The sequence below is a fragment of the Elgaria multicarinata genome, chromosome 5 (genome assembly GCF_023053635.1).
Source record: "Elgaria multicarinata webbii isolate HBS135686 ecotype San Diego chromosome 5, rElgMul1.1.pri, whole genome shotgun sequence".
Taxonomy (NCBI): domain Eukaryota; kingdom Metazoa; phylum Chordata; class Lepidosauria; order Squamata; family Anguidae; genus Elgaria; species Elgaria multicarinata.
Genome location: NC_086175.1, coordinates 22359369 through 22377015, shown reverse-complemented (window position 1 = coordinate 22377015; position 17647 = coordinate 22359369). Strand labels below are relative to the sequence as shown.

Genomic DNA, 17647 nt, shown 5'->3' with positions numbered 1-17647 from the left:
TTTCTAAACTCACAAAATCTGTTAAGCAAGAAAAGACGGAATACCTGCACAGTGCCTCCCACCCCGCCCCATAAAATTGCATGAATCTGGCAAGGTGATGGCATGATAAAAGCCTTGCTTGGAAGCACCCTTACACATGAACTTGCACAGATTGGAGATCTAGCTTGTGTGGAAGCCTATGCATGCAGCCCTCAATGCTCAATGTGTGGGTGTTAGGGGAGCTGCGTGATGGGACACAGCCAGTGGCACAGATTCAGCGCCTCTTCAGCACATGGAGAGAGGTAGCTTATTTTTATGTATTCGTTATTTTATGTGTTTAATATTTTATTGTTAGCTGCCCTGATAATACATTTGAAAGGCAAGGTATAACAAGCGGAATCCCACAAGACGACATTGCAATATATCCCTAGTGTGCATTTGTTAGTGAATTCCGTCGCTAAGGGGGCTGAAAACTATGGAAGTTATCTTCAAAGGCAGGAATCTATGCTCTAACCTGGGACTTACAGGATAAGCAGTGTCTACTGATTTTGGATTTTGCACACTTCAAAGGTGCAGCCAGTCTGCATGCAAATTCAGTGGAGAGTGAAATGTCTTCAGCAGTGCATGCAGTTGGGGAGGAGGTCTAAGGGGGCAATTTAAGACTGACCTTTGCTGCCACCTGAGATGAGGGATTTTTGACTAAAGCTGCTTCCAAATGGAGGGGCTCCTAGCACTACTAAATAGAAGGCATTATGCAGCTATTCTATCTTTTTCTCCTTCGCAGATTTTCTATGGGAGATAACAGCAGGAATTCCTCACCCTGCCTGCTTCTCAAGTCAGATGGGGCGGGGAGCTGGAGAAAGGGAGGGGCTCCTGGGAGGGGTGTGACCTGAGGCTCTACGGGCCAGATTGTTTAGCCTGGCGGGCCAAATTGCTTCACGGATCAGAGGTTCCCCATCCCTGCTTTAAATATAACAAAGTATCTCAAATAAGTTGCAGTTTTCAGCATTCTGAGTATTTCGGCCTATTCCTTTGGAACTTTGTTTCCCTTTAAAAAGAGGCTCTACCTACTGTACCCCAAGCCCATGCAACCTCCTAGCTAAAAAAAATCTCCCCTCAAACAATGGTTTGCAGTCTTTGATGTACATGTTTTTAATGGTTTGCATCCTTTGAAAAATGATCTGTCCATTGTCACACTTGATCAGTCCTTTATTGCGAAGAGTCAGAAGGGGCAAAAATCCATTTACAACAACATTAAGGATATAAGAGACCAAGCAACAAATAAAATATTAGGCAGCAAAGAGCACCATTGTTGTTTTTCTAGCGTCATGCAATAGGACACTGAAACACTATTTCCATGTGGATTGTGTTTAGGATTGTTGCTTATCTATTAACAGATATGATTTACTATATACTAAATTGTAATTATAAAGACTGCATTCAGACAGAATATTAAACCACGGTTTATTGTGATGGATATGAGCTGCAGCGAGCCTTGGGCTTGTGAGCTACCATGAGCAACGCTCTTGAAGCTTTCCCTTCAATTTTTTTTATTAACTGCAGTTTGGTGTTACATCTTCTGAGCCCTAAAACTGTGGTTAATCTTAACTATGGTTTGTTGAAAAAAGCCATTTCGTAACCAATGGTTTGAAGTATGCTCATTTCAAATAAACAATTATTACAATTAACAACAAGCTGAGGTTTAAAAAAAGGAAGCGAAAGCTTCAAAACTTCTCCTCATAGCCATGCTGAAGGACGGGGGTGAAACTTGTATGAATGAAGCTCACTGTAGCTCATTTGCTTCACACTAAACCATGGCCTACCTGAACACAGTCACAATCTTACCTTTTATTTCATATTTTATATATATAATTTTAATACATTTCTCCGTCTCAAGGTCATTTCTCTACACTCCTTACTAGTGGTGCTGTTTGCATATTCTCAGTAGAAGGGAAAATGCACAGACGTTTGTAATTATACCCGACAATTGTAAAACCATGAGTTTTAAAATATATAACACATACTTAAAGTAGGGTCCCACACCTTGGAATATTTATCACTGTCACGCAGGAGGCTAAGTGCTTACAGGATTTTTGTGTATGGCTACCGAATTCTATGAAGATGTAGCTAAAGTTACCAAGCCAAAGAACTATACTCTTTGAATGCAGTCTTACGAATGTTTACTCAGAAGTAAATCGCACTGTATTCAGTGGGACTTGCTCATAGCTAAGTGTGCATAGGATTGCAGCATTAGACATTTCTCTTGTTGCTGATAATGCAGATATCACTAGGCACATGCCATCATATATTATCTTCCTTTCAGAGGCTGCGTATCATTTCAATTTTCACATCGCTTCAATTTCTACTGTTTGTGATTCCTAGAATACTTTCCTCATCCAAAAAAAGCATATGATTTTCAAAGATAAATGCAGGCAGCTGATCATCTGAAATTGCACTTGATCTGACTTCAGTAAAGATTAGTAGACCCACGATGCTTTAAAAAGAAAGAAAGAGAAAGTTAAATTAGAAACACAGTAAAAAAAAAAGTGTGTAATTTTCTAAAGCATTTTTTAATGAATTGTATTTTATACAAAATCTAAAATATATGTCCGTAATATGAACATTGACCATTCCAGACAGGGGTGGTGAATTTCCAGAAGTTCAAAGATATTAACAGACAACAACAACAACAAAAATATTGTTTCGATTCACTGGTGTTACAGGCAAAACTAAATACAAAGGAACTCCATTCATATTCAATTCAGATTGAATAAATATGAATTAAAATTAATCTGAATTAACAAATTCCATTTTTTGATTTCATTCACATCTCTCTCTCTCCCTCCCTCCCTCTTGTACTTTTTGCCATTTATAATTAGTTTGCTTTAGTCTGGGAGGAAAGAAAGGCTGCAATCCTGAAACTGGCTGGTAGCCATTAAGTCCCCTGGGGCAACGTGGTCCTTGCTGGGAATAAGTTCCCCCACCACCACCCCCAGCCAATTTCTGGGCTCCAGCCTTTCTTTCCTGGCATGAAAAACAATGGAGGTAGAGTTCCACTGAAATCACAGTTTCTGAAACCCAAATTGAAGTCTGAAAAATGAAGGAATTAAATCCAAATGAGCTAAATATGAAAGAAACTTTTACAAAATCAATCATGAAAATAATTTTACATCTGATAACCAAAACCAAACAGAAAAAAACACCTTTCCAGTGCATATTCCTAATTCAGTCATTGAAGACATTCAATATGGATGTCAATATTCCCCAGATTTTGTATCTTCTCCAGGGGTGGGTGGAGATCCGGGGGACATTTTCACCCCTTGGGTGCCTGGCAGTAGCTCCAGTCTGTGCTGTGGGGCAATCAAATCCTCCCCACAACAGATATCATCAGTTTGCCACTGAAATTCAGCAGCAAACCATTCCAAAACATTACAGTGGTTAAATTTGGCTTGTCTGCAAGTTAAATCCAACCCTTTGGGCGCTCGATAGCCAGGGAAAGCTGGTGGCTCCAAGGTCAGTGGGGCTGAGAATCTGCTCTGGGTTTCAGTCAGAACTCTAAAAGATCTATCCAAGGTGCTGAACTCTAGCTACAAAATTGGTTCAGCACCTTGGAGAGCTCCTGACTAGTACCGACTGAAATCAGAATGGATTCACCAACTCCACTGATATCAGAGCCAGCAGCCTTATCTAGGGATGCCTTTCCCACCCACCCCTGGGATTTTGGACGGGGGGGCAAAAGAGGGTAGCATGGCAGTGTCGGGGCCTACAACAGTAGGCAGCAGGGGACACATGTTGTCCACCACTGATCTACTCAATCATAAATAGGAACTGCACTGTGTTTCAGAGTTTGGATGCAATGGGTTGGATCCAGATTTTGTAATGCTTGGAATAGATTCACTGAAATCAATAGGACTTACTTTAGTCATGATTAACTTAAGTCTCAATGGTTCTAATGTGTCCACATTATTCGAATGTGCGAACAACTGAATCCTCAAGAAGATAGCCCCAATAAAAAATACCTTTAACTTCAGAATAGCATGGTGTGCAATGCACTGTGTTCTTGTAAAGCCAAATGCTGTCTCCTGCCTTCAGATTTTCCAGAGCAGCTTTGCAGACTTCACACTGGAAAGAAACACAGAGTTAAGCACAAATCTTTAGCTATGAAAAGTTAATCAAACAAGAAAGCACGTAATGCTCAGTCATTTTTAATATGTTACTTTATGGTCTGCAAAACATGGAAGACTCACTAGCATTTTGGTATAAATGAACTAAGATCTCAGATAAACCTTAGTATCAGGAGACATTGTTTTTCCTGTGTGAATATATTTTTCTTTATTTTTGGACTGTCATTGACAGATCTGAACATGCCATTTTGGTTTTCACCCACCCACCCCTTGCTTCCTGCACTCTGATATTGCATTCCAGTACACCTTGATTCTAAGGTCTACTATTCAACTACAAGGTCCTCCTTAGTTACTCAGCTAGATATGGCTATTCTTTCTAAAAACACAGAGAAGAACTCATCTTAAATTTAAAAACAATTTAGAACAGTTAAAAAAACAGGTACACTAAGATACTGAGACCTGATAAAACAACTGGCATAAATGCCGATATCATATGCCATCAAATGTCTAGGACAGGAAAACCTTAACCTGGCACTGAAAAGATGACAATATTGGTGTTTTAGTGATAAGTGAATAAGCCCTGGACTCATGTATCCCCCCTCCCCTCTTGTCCTCCTCTGGCACAGACATTATGAGGAGATCAGGAGCATTAGCTTTCATTGCCAACTAATCACAGTTTGTTGTTATGTCCAAACTGGGTCAAACTTTGGTTAATTTTAACTATGGTTCCAAACAAATCAACTTCAAATCATGGTTTATTATTCTGACTTGCTCAGATAAAACCTAGTTAAAGTTAACTGCAGTTTCTCATTCAGACATAACGACAAACTACATTTAGTTGAAGAAATAAGAAAATGCTTCTACCAGTAGGCTCATGGAAGGTCTGCAGAAGTACAAAAGATCTTTAGAACTGGGAGAGGGGGGGCTTTAAGGAGGGGAGCCCCGCAAGCACACATTGGCCTGGTTCAGACAACGTGCTAAACCATGCTGCTTAACCACAAAATGGTTAAGGGAATTAATGCATTCCCTTAACCATTTTGTGGTTAAGCAGCATGGTTTAGCGTGTTGTCTGAACCAGGCCAATGAGGACTGAGCATGCTCAGTGGGCACGGAATGCTGACTAACTGAAGTGGGGGAGGGAATAATACATATTCATGCATACTTTATGACCATAGACGAAATATATTCCTACCTTGAAACAAGTTGCATGACAACAAATCTGCAAAGCATCGAGGATCATCTTCGTGTCTGTGCCCAAGGGCTTCCGGCAGTAAGTGCACATTTCTTTTTCAATAACGGCCCTGTGGAAGAACAGAAATTATTGAGTGCATTATACTAAAAGGAAAGGAACACATGGGGGCATTCACCCATGAGAAATGGTACCGCTATCCTCACACTCCCATGCTTGCAACTTACTGTGACCTTCCCACAATTGCTCAGCCTGCAAAGAGGGGGCTTGCAGCAATGCTGAGACATCTGAAGGCACTAGGCACAATCCACACAGAAATTCTCCTGTGGAAGCCCCCATTGAAATGAATGGGAGCAGCACAGCCACACTACTGAGCAATCTTGCACAGTTGCTATTCATTCCACCAAATTGTCAAAGTGTGAAACACCATATCAGTTTCTGCCAGGATAGAGAAATGTTTTGTTATAGTGTTGGGGGCAACATCATTTTGAAGAATAGTTGCTTATTTTGAAGACAAACAGTGAATGTCCTAAGGGGAAACTTAGGTATTTCCAGACAGTCCATTCAAAACACACTGCTACTGCATTTTACTCTCTGTAAGATAATCCTGCAAATCCTGATTGAAAAGCAGTGGCACAATATTCAGTCTAGAAGGGAAGATAGCCTTTTTGCAGAGGAAATAGCCTACTGTAATGCCAGTTCTCCTCTTTAAAAACAAGGCTATATATTAGGTGCTATGTGGGTAGAACTTGTTAAAGGAATTAATTGATGATCTGAAACTGACTAGCCTCAGGCAAAAGCAAAGAAGCCCTTTGTCAGTTTCATCTCAGCAGCAAATCTAGCTAAAGGGCTGTCCCAGTCATGCACTCATGTCCATCACGTGATGACAGGAACATCAAGTGACAATTCAGTGTATGAATGGAATGACACAAATCTGACATCGCAGGCAGAGCTTCCATATCAAGTGATATCAGCTCAAGTGCAATATTTTCCAGTGAAATCAGTCCACACCTTCAGCAGTTAGTCATTGAGTACAGTGGACACAAAAGGGGAGAGAATTAAGTAAAGTATGTGCACATGTGAACCTGGGAGAAGCCTTAAAAACTAGTGTAAATAACTTGTGGGTTATGGAAATTGACAAGCTGCTTCTCCACACTTTACCTTCTTTACCTTTCTCTCCTCACCTGCAGTGATCATCTCTCTCTCTCTCTCTCTCTCTCTCACACACACACACACATACACACACCTACCTATCAGAAGTAGAGTAAACAGTTTTAATAGATTTCCTAGAGATGTTGTCTTCATAAGCATCATGGGGAAATCGGCTGTAATACAAAGAACATGTGCTAAGTGATGAACAATAGTTTTTACCTTTCACGTTTGCACTTCAGCAAAGGGAGCACATCATGAAGCAACATCAAAGCCATCCACACAAACCCAAAGGCAGACTGCAGAAATATACAGCCCATATAAAGTGGCTCTTTAAATTTTTTTTAAAAAAACAATAATCAAAGAAACAGTGGAGGTGGACAGAGAAGACTCAGGTCTTGCAGTTTAGTAAGAGCACAAACCTCGCTTTTTCACAGCTCCCATTAGTTAAAGTTGGGCTTTTGCAGAATAAGAATTGTGCCTAAAGATTTTTTGTTTTTAAAAAAAATCTTAAGTACATGCTTAACCACATTATATTTTTAGAAGTAACAGACTTCTAAAATAACAGAGAAACATACTGATGTTGACATACATGAAAAACATTCAGTATAATATAAGACACAAGATGAAATAAGAAAACATAAAATGTATTATTTTATGTTTTAGAATGCAGTGCATTATTGCTTCGGGAATCTAGAGGAGGGTCAGAAATAAGTCAACACAAGAATTGCAGTAGCTGTTTATATTACTCTGGTTATAAAGATGCTTGTGCAAAGATGGAAGATTAAACTACAAAGAGTCTTGTGGCCCCTTAAATGCTAAGGGGGGTATCTGACAGGACTTTTCTGTCTTCGCTGGTTTTGTTGCGCCCACGGGAGCAACCACTTGTGCAATGGGACTTTTGCACTTCTACAAATAACCCCAGAAACGAGAATAAATGTTCATTTCCAGATCAGGATAAGTCAATGGAATTCCTTTCTGCAGAGTCCTCTGACCTGCCCCTTTTTGGAAACAAGTGTTTCTGCTTGTTTGGGGTGATTTTTAGAGGCGGAAAAGGCACGTTGTGCAAGTAGTTGATCCTGCAAGCACACAGGCTCAATAGGATACTACCTTAACAAATTTATTATGGCATAAACTTTCATGGGCTGGAGTCTACTTCATTAGATGCTTCATTAGAGTTACTGGATGGTGGAGGTGGGATTTCAAACACTGAAGTCAAAGAGAAATGAAATGCAGAAAACTTATACCATAATAAATCTGTTAGCCTTCGAGGCCCCACAACACTCTTTGTTACTTTTGCTAACAAAACTGTCCCTCTGGAAAATATTAAATTGGATAGCAATATGCAGATGAAGTCACATATTCTGGCTGGGATTATTCTTCTGTTTTTCAAGAAAGGTATGTTAGAACATACCTTGATATTTTTTGATAGTAAAATTGTAAATGCTTAATTTTAACCATGCTTTCCTGTCTCGTGTGGCGCAGAGTGGTAAGCAGCAGTTACTGCAGCCAAAACTCTCCCCACGGCCTGAGTTTGATCCCAGCCGAAGCTGGTTCTCAGGCAGCTGGCTCAGGTCGACTCAGCTTTCCATCCTTCCGAGGTCAGTAAAATGAGTACCCAGCTAGCTAGGGGAAAGGTAACTGCGACTGGGGAAGGCAATGGCAAACCACCCCGCTGCAAAGTCTGCCAAGAAAACGTCAGCGAAAGCAGGCGTCCCTCTAGGAGTCAGCAATGACTCAAGTGCTTGCACGAGAGGTTCCTTTCTTTCTTTTTCTTCCTGGAAGTGAATCTTGCTGACTTCAAATTATAATTACTGACAGGTAAACATTTTTAAGACTGCATTGCACATCTAACTCCAAACACATCACTTAGGGCATGTCTACACCACAAGGGTGTAGGGGGAGGATTACAGACTTAACGGCTTCTGCGATTCTCCCTAGGTGTCTTGACGGCAGCGCAACATCCTGGAAGGACGTCACGGCTGCCATTTTAAAAATACAACAATGAGAAGAGCGCACTTGTGCTCCACCACAAAAGGTAAAATTTTTTTTAAAAAACTGACCCCGCTTCCCACCCCCCAACCCTGATGGACATGAACTGCCACCATGCAGCTCTGTGCTGATTTCAAGTGCCCCGCTACTCACGGGGAGGACGAGATGACCCAGGAGCAGCGGCCACATGGCCATGCTTCACGGGATGGTCCCGGAACTGCGGAAAAGTCAGGTTTTTCACAGTTCCTGATATCCTGGGGTAAGACCTTGCTCATCCCGGGTTGCTCCCAGGATCCCTTGTGAGTCATGTAAACAGGACTACCCCAGGATTTAGGCATGGTGTAGACATGCCCTTAGATCTTGGAACTTATCAAGTTTTGCAGTAGTCACAATGGGGAAGGAAACATCCCAGAAAAATGTCTCCTTCCTTACATGAAACCAATTGTATAGTCTCCCCAAAAAGACTGTACCATATCAGAATGCATGTAAGAATAAAACCCTGAATATACTGAATTTTGTCATATTAGTGCAGTCCTAAATAACATACTTTCATTACCCTTCCTCTACTCCAAATGATACCTCCAAGTGCTTCCTCCCCAGCCCACCACAATATATGCTTGCATCTGTGTTTATAACATCTTGTTCAGCCTTCAGAGAAAAGAAGCTGTGCTATCTTTGCATTTATTTATTTATAGTTTCAAAGATCTCATTTCTGTGTTAATTGAATGGTTTTAAATTATGATGCTGTTAACCTGCCTTAAGCATTTTAAGGAAAGGCAAGTTTATAAGCATTTCAATTAATAAATAAATAACGTTCTTTCTTCTGGTGCAATATAGAATATTTTATTTATTTATTTATTTATTTATTACACTTTTATACCGCCCAATAGCCGAAGCTCTCTGGGCGGTTCACAAAAATTAAAACCATCATAAAACAACAAAAAAGAATAGTATGGAAGAGTGGAAACTGAGCCAGAAACTGCACAGTTCGAAACTATGTCTATTGTTAGTTGTTTGAACCCCAAACCAGCTTGGTTCACAGTCCCAGCCAGGTAGCAAAACCAGGAGATTGATCATGTTGGTAGGCAAACATACCTGGCTGGTAGTGTATATTGAGCTTGCTCAGTCACACTCTATAAATCTGCACTTCATAAATCTTTATTCTTCTTCTGTGTTTACATGCATGTGTTCATACCTACAGACACACTCTTAAAATACACCTGGGTCATATGCAGTCCAGCATTAAGCATGCTAAACCCATTGGAATCAATAAGCTTAACTAAGCTTAGCCATATAGCAGCACTGCGGCTTCAGCCTGTGAATATTGATCTCCTTTTCCAGTAAGTTCTCGCTAATCTCTAATAGTTTTATATTATTATGCATTCAAGAAACCAGAAATATCAGGTTAGGCATGCTGTAGCTGAAAAATAACATTGCTGTTGTTTAAACAAGCTGTGTTTAAACAGTTATTTTTGGAATTAGTATGCAAGGAAATACGTGGGAAAAATACGACATGTATTTTTCAGGTACCTATTCTCATATGTTCTGGTGTACACAATAGTGTCCTTTGGACTTGAGTGACTGCTTGAGGAATTATAGCTGAAATATACACAAACATGTAGAGAATTTCATTCTCTAAAATAAATATAGAAAAAAAGAAAAAGAAAAGGCAATGTCTACATACAATTGCATCCTATGCTAGGTTTCTTTGCTCATCATTTTAGGCCCCAATCTTGACTGCATTTTTGAAGCATTGGATGATACAGACACTTATCAAGTGGTAACTTGACACATTACACATGGAAAGCTGTTCCTCCTCTACAGGGTTTATCAGATGAGCATTTTATCGCACACTTGCTACTGCCCACTCATGGTTTTTCACACATCCTTTAGATGCCGCCTCCTGCCTTCCACTCCTTTCCTTTTTTCCATCACAAAATGGACCCCCTTTAATCCGACTTTTTTGGGGGGGGGAATGGAATGTGCCGCCGTTTCCTGCTGTGTGCAGGAAAAGTGGCACAATAAAAATGGCCCCTAAATGGGCTACATGGTCTTTGTTTACTTCCTCTTTCTTCTCCGGGAAGAAAGAGGAAGTAATGTGGAACAGGAGTGGGGACAAAGAAACGACGGTAGGGAACCCCGACTGATGACACTCTATGTCTTACCCACTGGTGAGAATTTTTTTACCACAATTCTACACATCATTATAGGTGACTACTGTCCTGGTCTTCAGATGCATCAGAATAAGGTAGGATGTAGAATTCTGTGATCCCTAGCCTTCACCTTGCAGATCATAGTTTTGAAAACACTGCAAGTAGGAAATCAGCACAACAAGGAATGTCCTGGGCTAGATCCTTTTTCATTGGTGTGCAAAGAATTTTTTTTAAAATGGCTTCCCTACTCACAGCCTGAAGTGGTAGAGTCCACTCAGGATTCTAAAAACTTGTTCTGATGTATGCGTAGACCAGGCGATAGATGACCACATACTAAGGCTAGGCAGTTATGTTATTTTGGCACCATGGGGTTGTAGCAGTGTCTCTCCTTCCCATGCCACTTGGTAATGTGAGAAGCTCAGAACCAGATGGAGGAGTCCACATTGCGGTTCCTTGCTACACCAGCATTACCTCAGTTTCCAGAAGGTTAACAGTGGCATGGGAACAAGCCATAATATGGGCTCTTCACAGGTTGCTTCACACTTTTCACTCTGAACTTTTCACACACTCTGTTCACACAGTGGCCAACCAGCTGTTGGCCTGGGACCAACAAAGCAGGACACGTTGCAACAGCACTCTCCCACCCACGTTCCCCAGCAACTGGTGCATATAGGCTCACTGTCTCGGATACTGGAGGTAGCACATAGCCATCAGGGCTAGTAGCCATTGATAGACTTCTCCTCCAGGAATCTATAAGAGATTCTTCTCTTCACAAAGCCTCAATATGTAGAGGGCGACCAATGCAACAACTGAGAAGGGCAAGGCTGGCATTCTCATCTGTTGAATTATACCCAGTATCTGAATGGCTGAAAAGGGCTTATATTTGCAACGGATCTGTGGGTTAGAACTAGTGAACACATGAAGCCCTTTGGTTCTTGAGCTGTGCAACTTCAGGGCCCTATCATTGGTGGGCCTAGTAATGAAGGAGTATCCCTTAATTTGGCCTGTTCTCGTTCAGCACTCTGCATCTTTGTCGTAAAATGAGCTTTTGAGAAAAGCCACAGCTCAATGCACGCATGTAGCCCCTGCACAACACAGAGGGGGCAGCCTTGTGTGAGCATTCCTTTATGCAGACCTGTTCATTTCACTGAATTGAACAGGTAATATTTACAGGTGAGGAAGTTCCATGTGTGCATTAGAACTCCTGTACGCGCAAGGAGTTGTAGAACTGGGAAAACCTAATTTCATTAAGAAATCTCAGTTTGGTAGGTCTTTATACCAGAGACAACATTTTGCAGCTAGAGGAAAAAGTAAATAGGGAATTTATAGATTTACAAGTACTGTACCTGGATCCTCTTGTGACCTGGTATGAATTGTTTGTGTCTGACTGATTGCCTGGAATATTGGCAGATTCAGAGCCTTGTTCAGGTGCCCTAAGGAAGAAAGAGCCGGAGTAAGAAAAAGCAGTCTAATCATGATATTTTAATTACTCCTCTCTTCTTATACTGTACAAATAGGCAAGGGGGGGGGGGGAGAAATAAAATATTAAAAGGGAAAGGGGAACATCTCTTATGGGAAAATTCCCAATGAGAATGCGTTCGTCACAAATTTTCACACTGGCTAGTTAGCCTTTATTTTGAATGCCTGTTGTGTTTGTGCCAAAGCTTTAAAGCTCTACTAAATGAATGGCCCTCAGTGCCAGCCACCATTTTATATGCAGAGCATGTACTCTGAACTAGGCCTTTCCACTGTTCCATCAGTCTAATGAAATGAGGCTGCTCGGAGAGCAGAGAACGGAGTCCATTCTTCACACACAAGCTTTGGCTACAACCCCACTCTTGCTTGAGGTGACTTTGGAGTCAAAGAGGTTTTACTGCTGCAAACGTCCCCACAAAGGCCTCGTTCTTTAAAACAACCAGTGGTCTCACAGGTCTAGCTGAGCCTAAGCAAGCAGAGGTAGCACAAGGAGGGAAAGAGGTTGGGGTTTGGTGGAATGGTGGCAGACTGGAGTAAAGGGTTCCCCTCTGTCAATTAGCTGCATTAGGGAATTGTCATAATGGTTACTATTTATTTATTTATTGCATTTTTATACTGCCCAATAGCCGAAGCTCTCTGGGCAGTTCTGACTACTAGCAGCACAATTCTATGCAAGTCTACTCAGATGTAAGTCCCAGTGAGTTAAATGGAGCTTACTCCCAGGTAATTGTGTATAGGGCTACTGCCTAAAACTGCCAACCCTAAGTAGTCTTATCTGACAGTTAGTCCCACTGAATGCTGTGAGATTTACTTCTGAGTAAATATGTAAAGGATTGGGCTGCATGGGTTGTAGTAATTTGTAAATATTCTGACACTTGTTGAAAGGAGCAGAAGACCCACAATGTCCAGATAAACATGATACCACCACATGGCATATTTTTCCTGTTAGTCTATTACTTTGAAGCATTGAACTTAAAAACACAAACTACAGAATCAGTTAGTAGAGCCAAGCAAGAATGAGTTGTTGGAGCACTATAGGTGTATGAAAAAATTCCTTTCAGTCTGTTTTTGATCAGGATTTACCAAGTTTGTGCCTTCCGGACCAAACAGTGACTTGAAGGCAATCTGCAGTCTAAGTCTGTACCTTTCTGAGCTTGCAATGTGATTTGCAGATCCCAAAAATAAGTTCAACAACACACACACATTTGAAAAATAGACATGTAAAAAATGTGCACAAACCTGTTTTAACCAATGGGAGAAGAATGCATGCATTTCATGATGCGCACAACTGATGGGTACATTTGGAAAAATACAGACAAAAATACTCACACATTTTCGTGTGAGAAGAACAAAACAAAGATCACTATCTGATAAGAACACAAGGTGGAATGAGCTTAGAGATGGAATTTGGAGAACTTCAATGAGCGACAGTTTTGCTTGTACACGCATTCCTAATGGACTGCTTTAGCAAGGGAAATGTACCTTTAAAAACTAGGGGACAATCCGGTCTCTCACTCATTCCAAACATCTGCTCCCTGACAGATGCACTGTATTGTCCACGGTATTCTGCTGCCACCAACATCCTTCCACCAGGTGTGCTCCTACCACATGTGGAGAGCTATGACTGTGGGAGAGCTGTGCATGCACATTGCCACGCAAAGAGCAGAGAGTGGACGCACAATAAATTTTAGCACTTTTTTGCAGGGTGCTCAATGGGTCTCAAGTCCTCCAAATAATCAAAGACCACAGAAGCTGTAAGAAATTAGTTTTAAGACTCACCATTTTTTATTTTGATCCATAGCAGTTGATTGCATTACTATGAGATCATCCAGGTCTGGACTTCTGTCAAAGATAGAGCATATGCTGGCATGTATTATATAAAATATTGCAAACACCTCAGTTCTTGTAATAGTGTGTGTGTGTGTGTGTGTGTGTGTGTGTGTGTATTGTGACTGAAAAAAAGAACATAATTTTTGTAAATGAGATGAAATGTACAAAACTGCTGGAGGTTTCTCCTACTTGGAGATGCCAAGGGACCTTCCACAAACAACACATGTGCCCTATCACTGAACTACAACCATTCCCCTATAATACTGTGCACTTTTTTTTGTAAGGAGTCCAATAGGACTTACACACTGCAAGTAGTCCAAGACTACAGTAGCTGTAGGCTCTCTTAAAGTCGGCACAGAAATCATTTGAGAGAGAGAGAAATTAGTTTTAAGCCTCACCGTTTTTTATTTTGATCCATTGTAGATGTTTTTATTTCTATGAGGTCATCCAGTCCTTGGCTTCTATCAAAGATAGAGTATATATTAAGATGTGTTATAGAAAATATTGCTAACACTGCCATTCTTGTAACATATATATTGGGGGGAAATGAAAAAAAAAATGTAAATGAGATGAAATATACAGAACTGCTGGAGTTACACAGTGGCTTCTGCAGGGTTTCAGACAGGGATTTCTCCTACCTGGAGATGCCAGGGGACCTACTGCATACAACGCATGTGCCCTACCGCTGAACTACGGCCATTCCCCTATGACCCTGTGCACTTTTTTGCAGGGTGTCCAATGGGACGCATGTACTGCAAGTAGTCCAGGACTACAGTAGCAATAGGCCCTCTTAAAGGCAGCCCTAAAATGATTTGAGAAGGACAGAAAGAGAGATAAATTAGTTTTAAGACTCACCGTTTTTTATTTTGATCCATTGTAGATGATTGTATTTCTATGAGATCATCCAGTTCTTGGCTTCTGTCAAAGATAGAGAATATGCTAAGATGTGTTATAGAAAATATTGCTAACACTTCAGTTCTTGTAACAGTGTGTGTATTGTGATTGGGGGGGAAAGAACAGAATTTTTGTAAAATTCTGGAAGCCTAGAAATAATACTAGATAGATAGATAGATAGATAGATAGATAGATATTCATTTTAAGACTCACCGCTTTTTATTTTGATCCACAGTAGATGATTGTATTTCTATGAGATCATCCAGTTCTTGGCTTCTATCAAAGATAGAGAATATGCTAAGATGTGTCATAGAAAATATTGCTAACACTTCAGTTCTTGTAACAGTGTGTGTATTGTGACCGGGGGGGGGGGGGGGGAATAAAATTTTTGTAAAGTTCTGGAGACCTAGAAATAATTATAGATGGATAGATAGCTAAATATTAGTTTTAAGACTCACCGCTTTTTATTTTGATCTATAGTAGATGTTTTTATTTCTATGAGATCGTCCAGATCTTCGCTTCTGTCAAAGATAGAGAATATCCTAGGATGATAATCCAAAATACTGCCTTATTGGATATTAGGAATGGATTTTTTTAATGGAGAAAACATATCCAATTTGATCAAGTCAACACTAATCAGAGAGAGCATGTGTTTATATTTTATGTCAGATTTAAGCTCTCAACAATTAATATAAATCACCACCTACTATGAAGAATCATAGCTTCTTTATTAAAAATCAAGACGTTCCTACTTCATATTCCAATAGGCCTATCCATATTCCCTTTACTACTAACATATTCAATAGGACTTATTCCTATTGAAGAGTACACATGATTGCAGCCCACTGAGGAGGGAATGTGGGGTTTCTGGGCAGCCATCTGGGCCCCAAAGACCACCCTCTTCCTAGTGGAAGGTGACCAATCGTTGGTTGCCTTCCACCAGGCTCCACCCCTTGGTTGGTCCTGGACTGGCTACAGAGCAATGTTACACAGCAGAAGCAGCATGTTGACATTGCTCCTGATGAAAAAGTCGGGGTAAATTCCCAACTTTTTCAAAATGCGGCATCGTGGGAAAGCCCTGCAGTGGCCGTGAACCTGCACCTGCATCATCTAACCGACGGGGCACAAATCCACAGCCAACACAGGGATTTTCCTGCATGTAGACAGCCCTCAAATCAACTAATACCCCAATCCTAAATGTGTTATGCGGAAGAAACTTCCAGAACTTTCAGTGGAATTCCTTTCTAGGTAAGTGTACTTACGACCACTCCCATAATCACAGGAATAGTTCAAAAAGTGTTAGTTCCATACACTTGTTACTCATTTTAAAGAGGCTTGACTGAGGCAAACGATTAGAGCATGGCTACTCCAATTTAGAGCTCCGTGCCTGTTATGATGTGCACACAAAATATTCCTGCTCTCCAGGCCCCCATTTATTTCTGCGGAGGGAGGAAGCTCTGGGACTGTGTTTTTGATACAGGTGTGGAAGTGAACGGGGATAGCTTCTTGTGCAGGAACACCATGTTTCCACAACCTGCGCATTTGAGGGGGTATATATTTTAGCTCAAGGAACACATAACTTTAGGCAGGTTTGCAATGGGCAAAAGAAAGAGAGTCAAAAATATTGCCTTCTGTTTTTCTGTGCAGTGTTATTCACAATAATGAGGTCATCTACGTTTCCTCCCCTGTGAGAAAAACAAAAGAGACAAAAATCAGGCTGGCGACCATCATCTTTGCAAGGAAGAAAAAACTGACCACATGCAGGGAATACTGACAGGTACAACTTAAAGTATCAACTATTTTTCAACTACAACAATGTGATCTGTAGTTCACAAATATTTTTATACTGCTTTTCACACGGTCTTTTGTATTTGTGTTTTTAACCTGTTGGTTGTTTTATTATGGTTTTAATTTCTGTGAACTGCCCAGAGAGCTTCGGCTATTGGGCGGTATAAAAATATAAAAAATAAATAAATAAATAAATAAATTATATTTAGTAGGAATATTCTTATAAGTTGCGTAACTAATAATTCCAGCAAAGTGTTATTCTTCCAAGATTTAAATATATTAACACTGTCATGAAGTTTGCTTATGTTTTCCTAATTCAGTGACATGACCAGAAGTAAGCTTTCTCAAGACTCTAATGCCAGCATCTAAAACAATACTGTGGCTTGATTCACATGTCTTTTTTTTCTATCCGAGTAGAGGGCGTGGAAGTGTGGCTTCAGGATCTCACACACATCCTCTCCTTGAGTAGGTAGGATGCAACCTCTGAACTGATAAAACGCTGAGTTGAAGCAGGTTCCCCTAATCTACTACTAAGATACAGTGAGGTAGTAAATTCACGGCAAACACAGTTTCAGATTAATCTTATCAGTCACATTGTGGCTGATAACACATACTTTGCACCTCTAGAGAGGAGGTAATTGGTGGATGCAGAAGTGCGAGGAGGGGAGAGGAATCTTGAACCAGGTCATTATTATTTTTCTTAAGGTTGCAGTCCTAAGCAATCTTAAACTAAAGGCACAATTATATTCTAAGTGCAGCACAAGGAGTTTCATCCCACCCTCTCTAGAAACAAATGTATTCTTTAGTTGTTTCTACGTAAGCATGCTTAGGAATCAGCTCAGCAGTCTTCAACCTTTTCAGACTTTCAATTTGGTGATCCCAACTTGCATCATGGGACTGAGTTAATTTTTTTTACTGTATATGTCCATTTACCCCCTTCTTTTTCTCTCTGGGCCTGATCAGTCATTATGTTCTGGGAAGAATCTGTAACCCCCAGTGAGAGTCTTATTTGCTACGTTTATCTCCTGACTTCCCTCCAAAGAGCCCAAGGTGGCATACATGATCCTCCTCCT

The 17647-nt window shown here is 40.6% G+C and overlaps 1 protein-coding gene across 12 annotated transcripts in view; it reads right to left on the bottom strand.

Moving 5' to 3' along the window:
• Positions 1-2204: 2204 nt before the first annotated feature.
• The window catches only part of SCEL (sciellin), a 62376-nt gene continuing 46933 nt past the window's right edge, over positions 2205-17647 (bottom strand). For 4 of the 12 annotated variants that reach the window (XM_063126030.1, XM_063126038.1, XM_063126041.1 and 1 more), the window contains 11 exons: positions 15245-15307; positions 15000-15062; positions 14748-14810; positions 14291-14353; positions 13842-13904; positions 11933-12019; positions 9964-10032; positions 6543-6617; positions 5296-5404; positions 3999-4101; positions 2205-2473 (listed from right to left, as the gene is read on the bottom strand). In XM_063126030.1, the coding sequence (XP_062982100.1) occupies positions 2457-2473; positions 3999-4101; positions 5296-5404; positions 6543-6617; positions 9964-10032; positions 11933-12019; positions 13842-13904; positions 14291-14353; positions 14748-14810; positions 15000-15062; positions 15245-15307 (775 nt within the window). In that variant the 3' untranslated portion in view covers positions 2205-2456. The remainder of the gene's footprint in view (positions 2474-3998; positions 4102-5295; positions 5405-6542; positions 6618-9963; positions 10033-11932; positions 12020-13841; positions 13905-14290; positions 14354-14747; positions 14811-14999; positions 15063-15244; positions 15308-17647) is intronic. The other 8 variants (XM_063126037.1, XM_063126032.1, XM_063126033.1 and 5 more) reach the window with 8 other exon arrangements.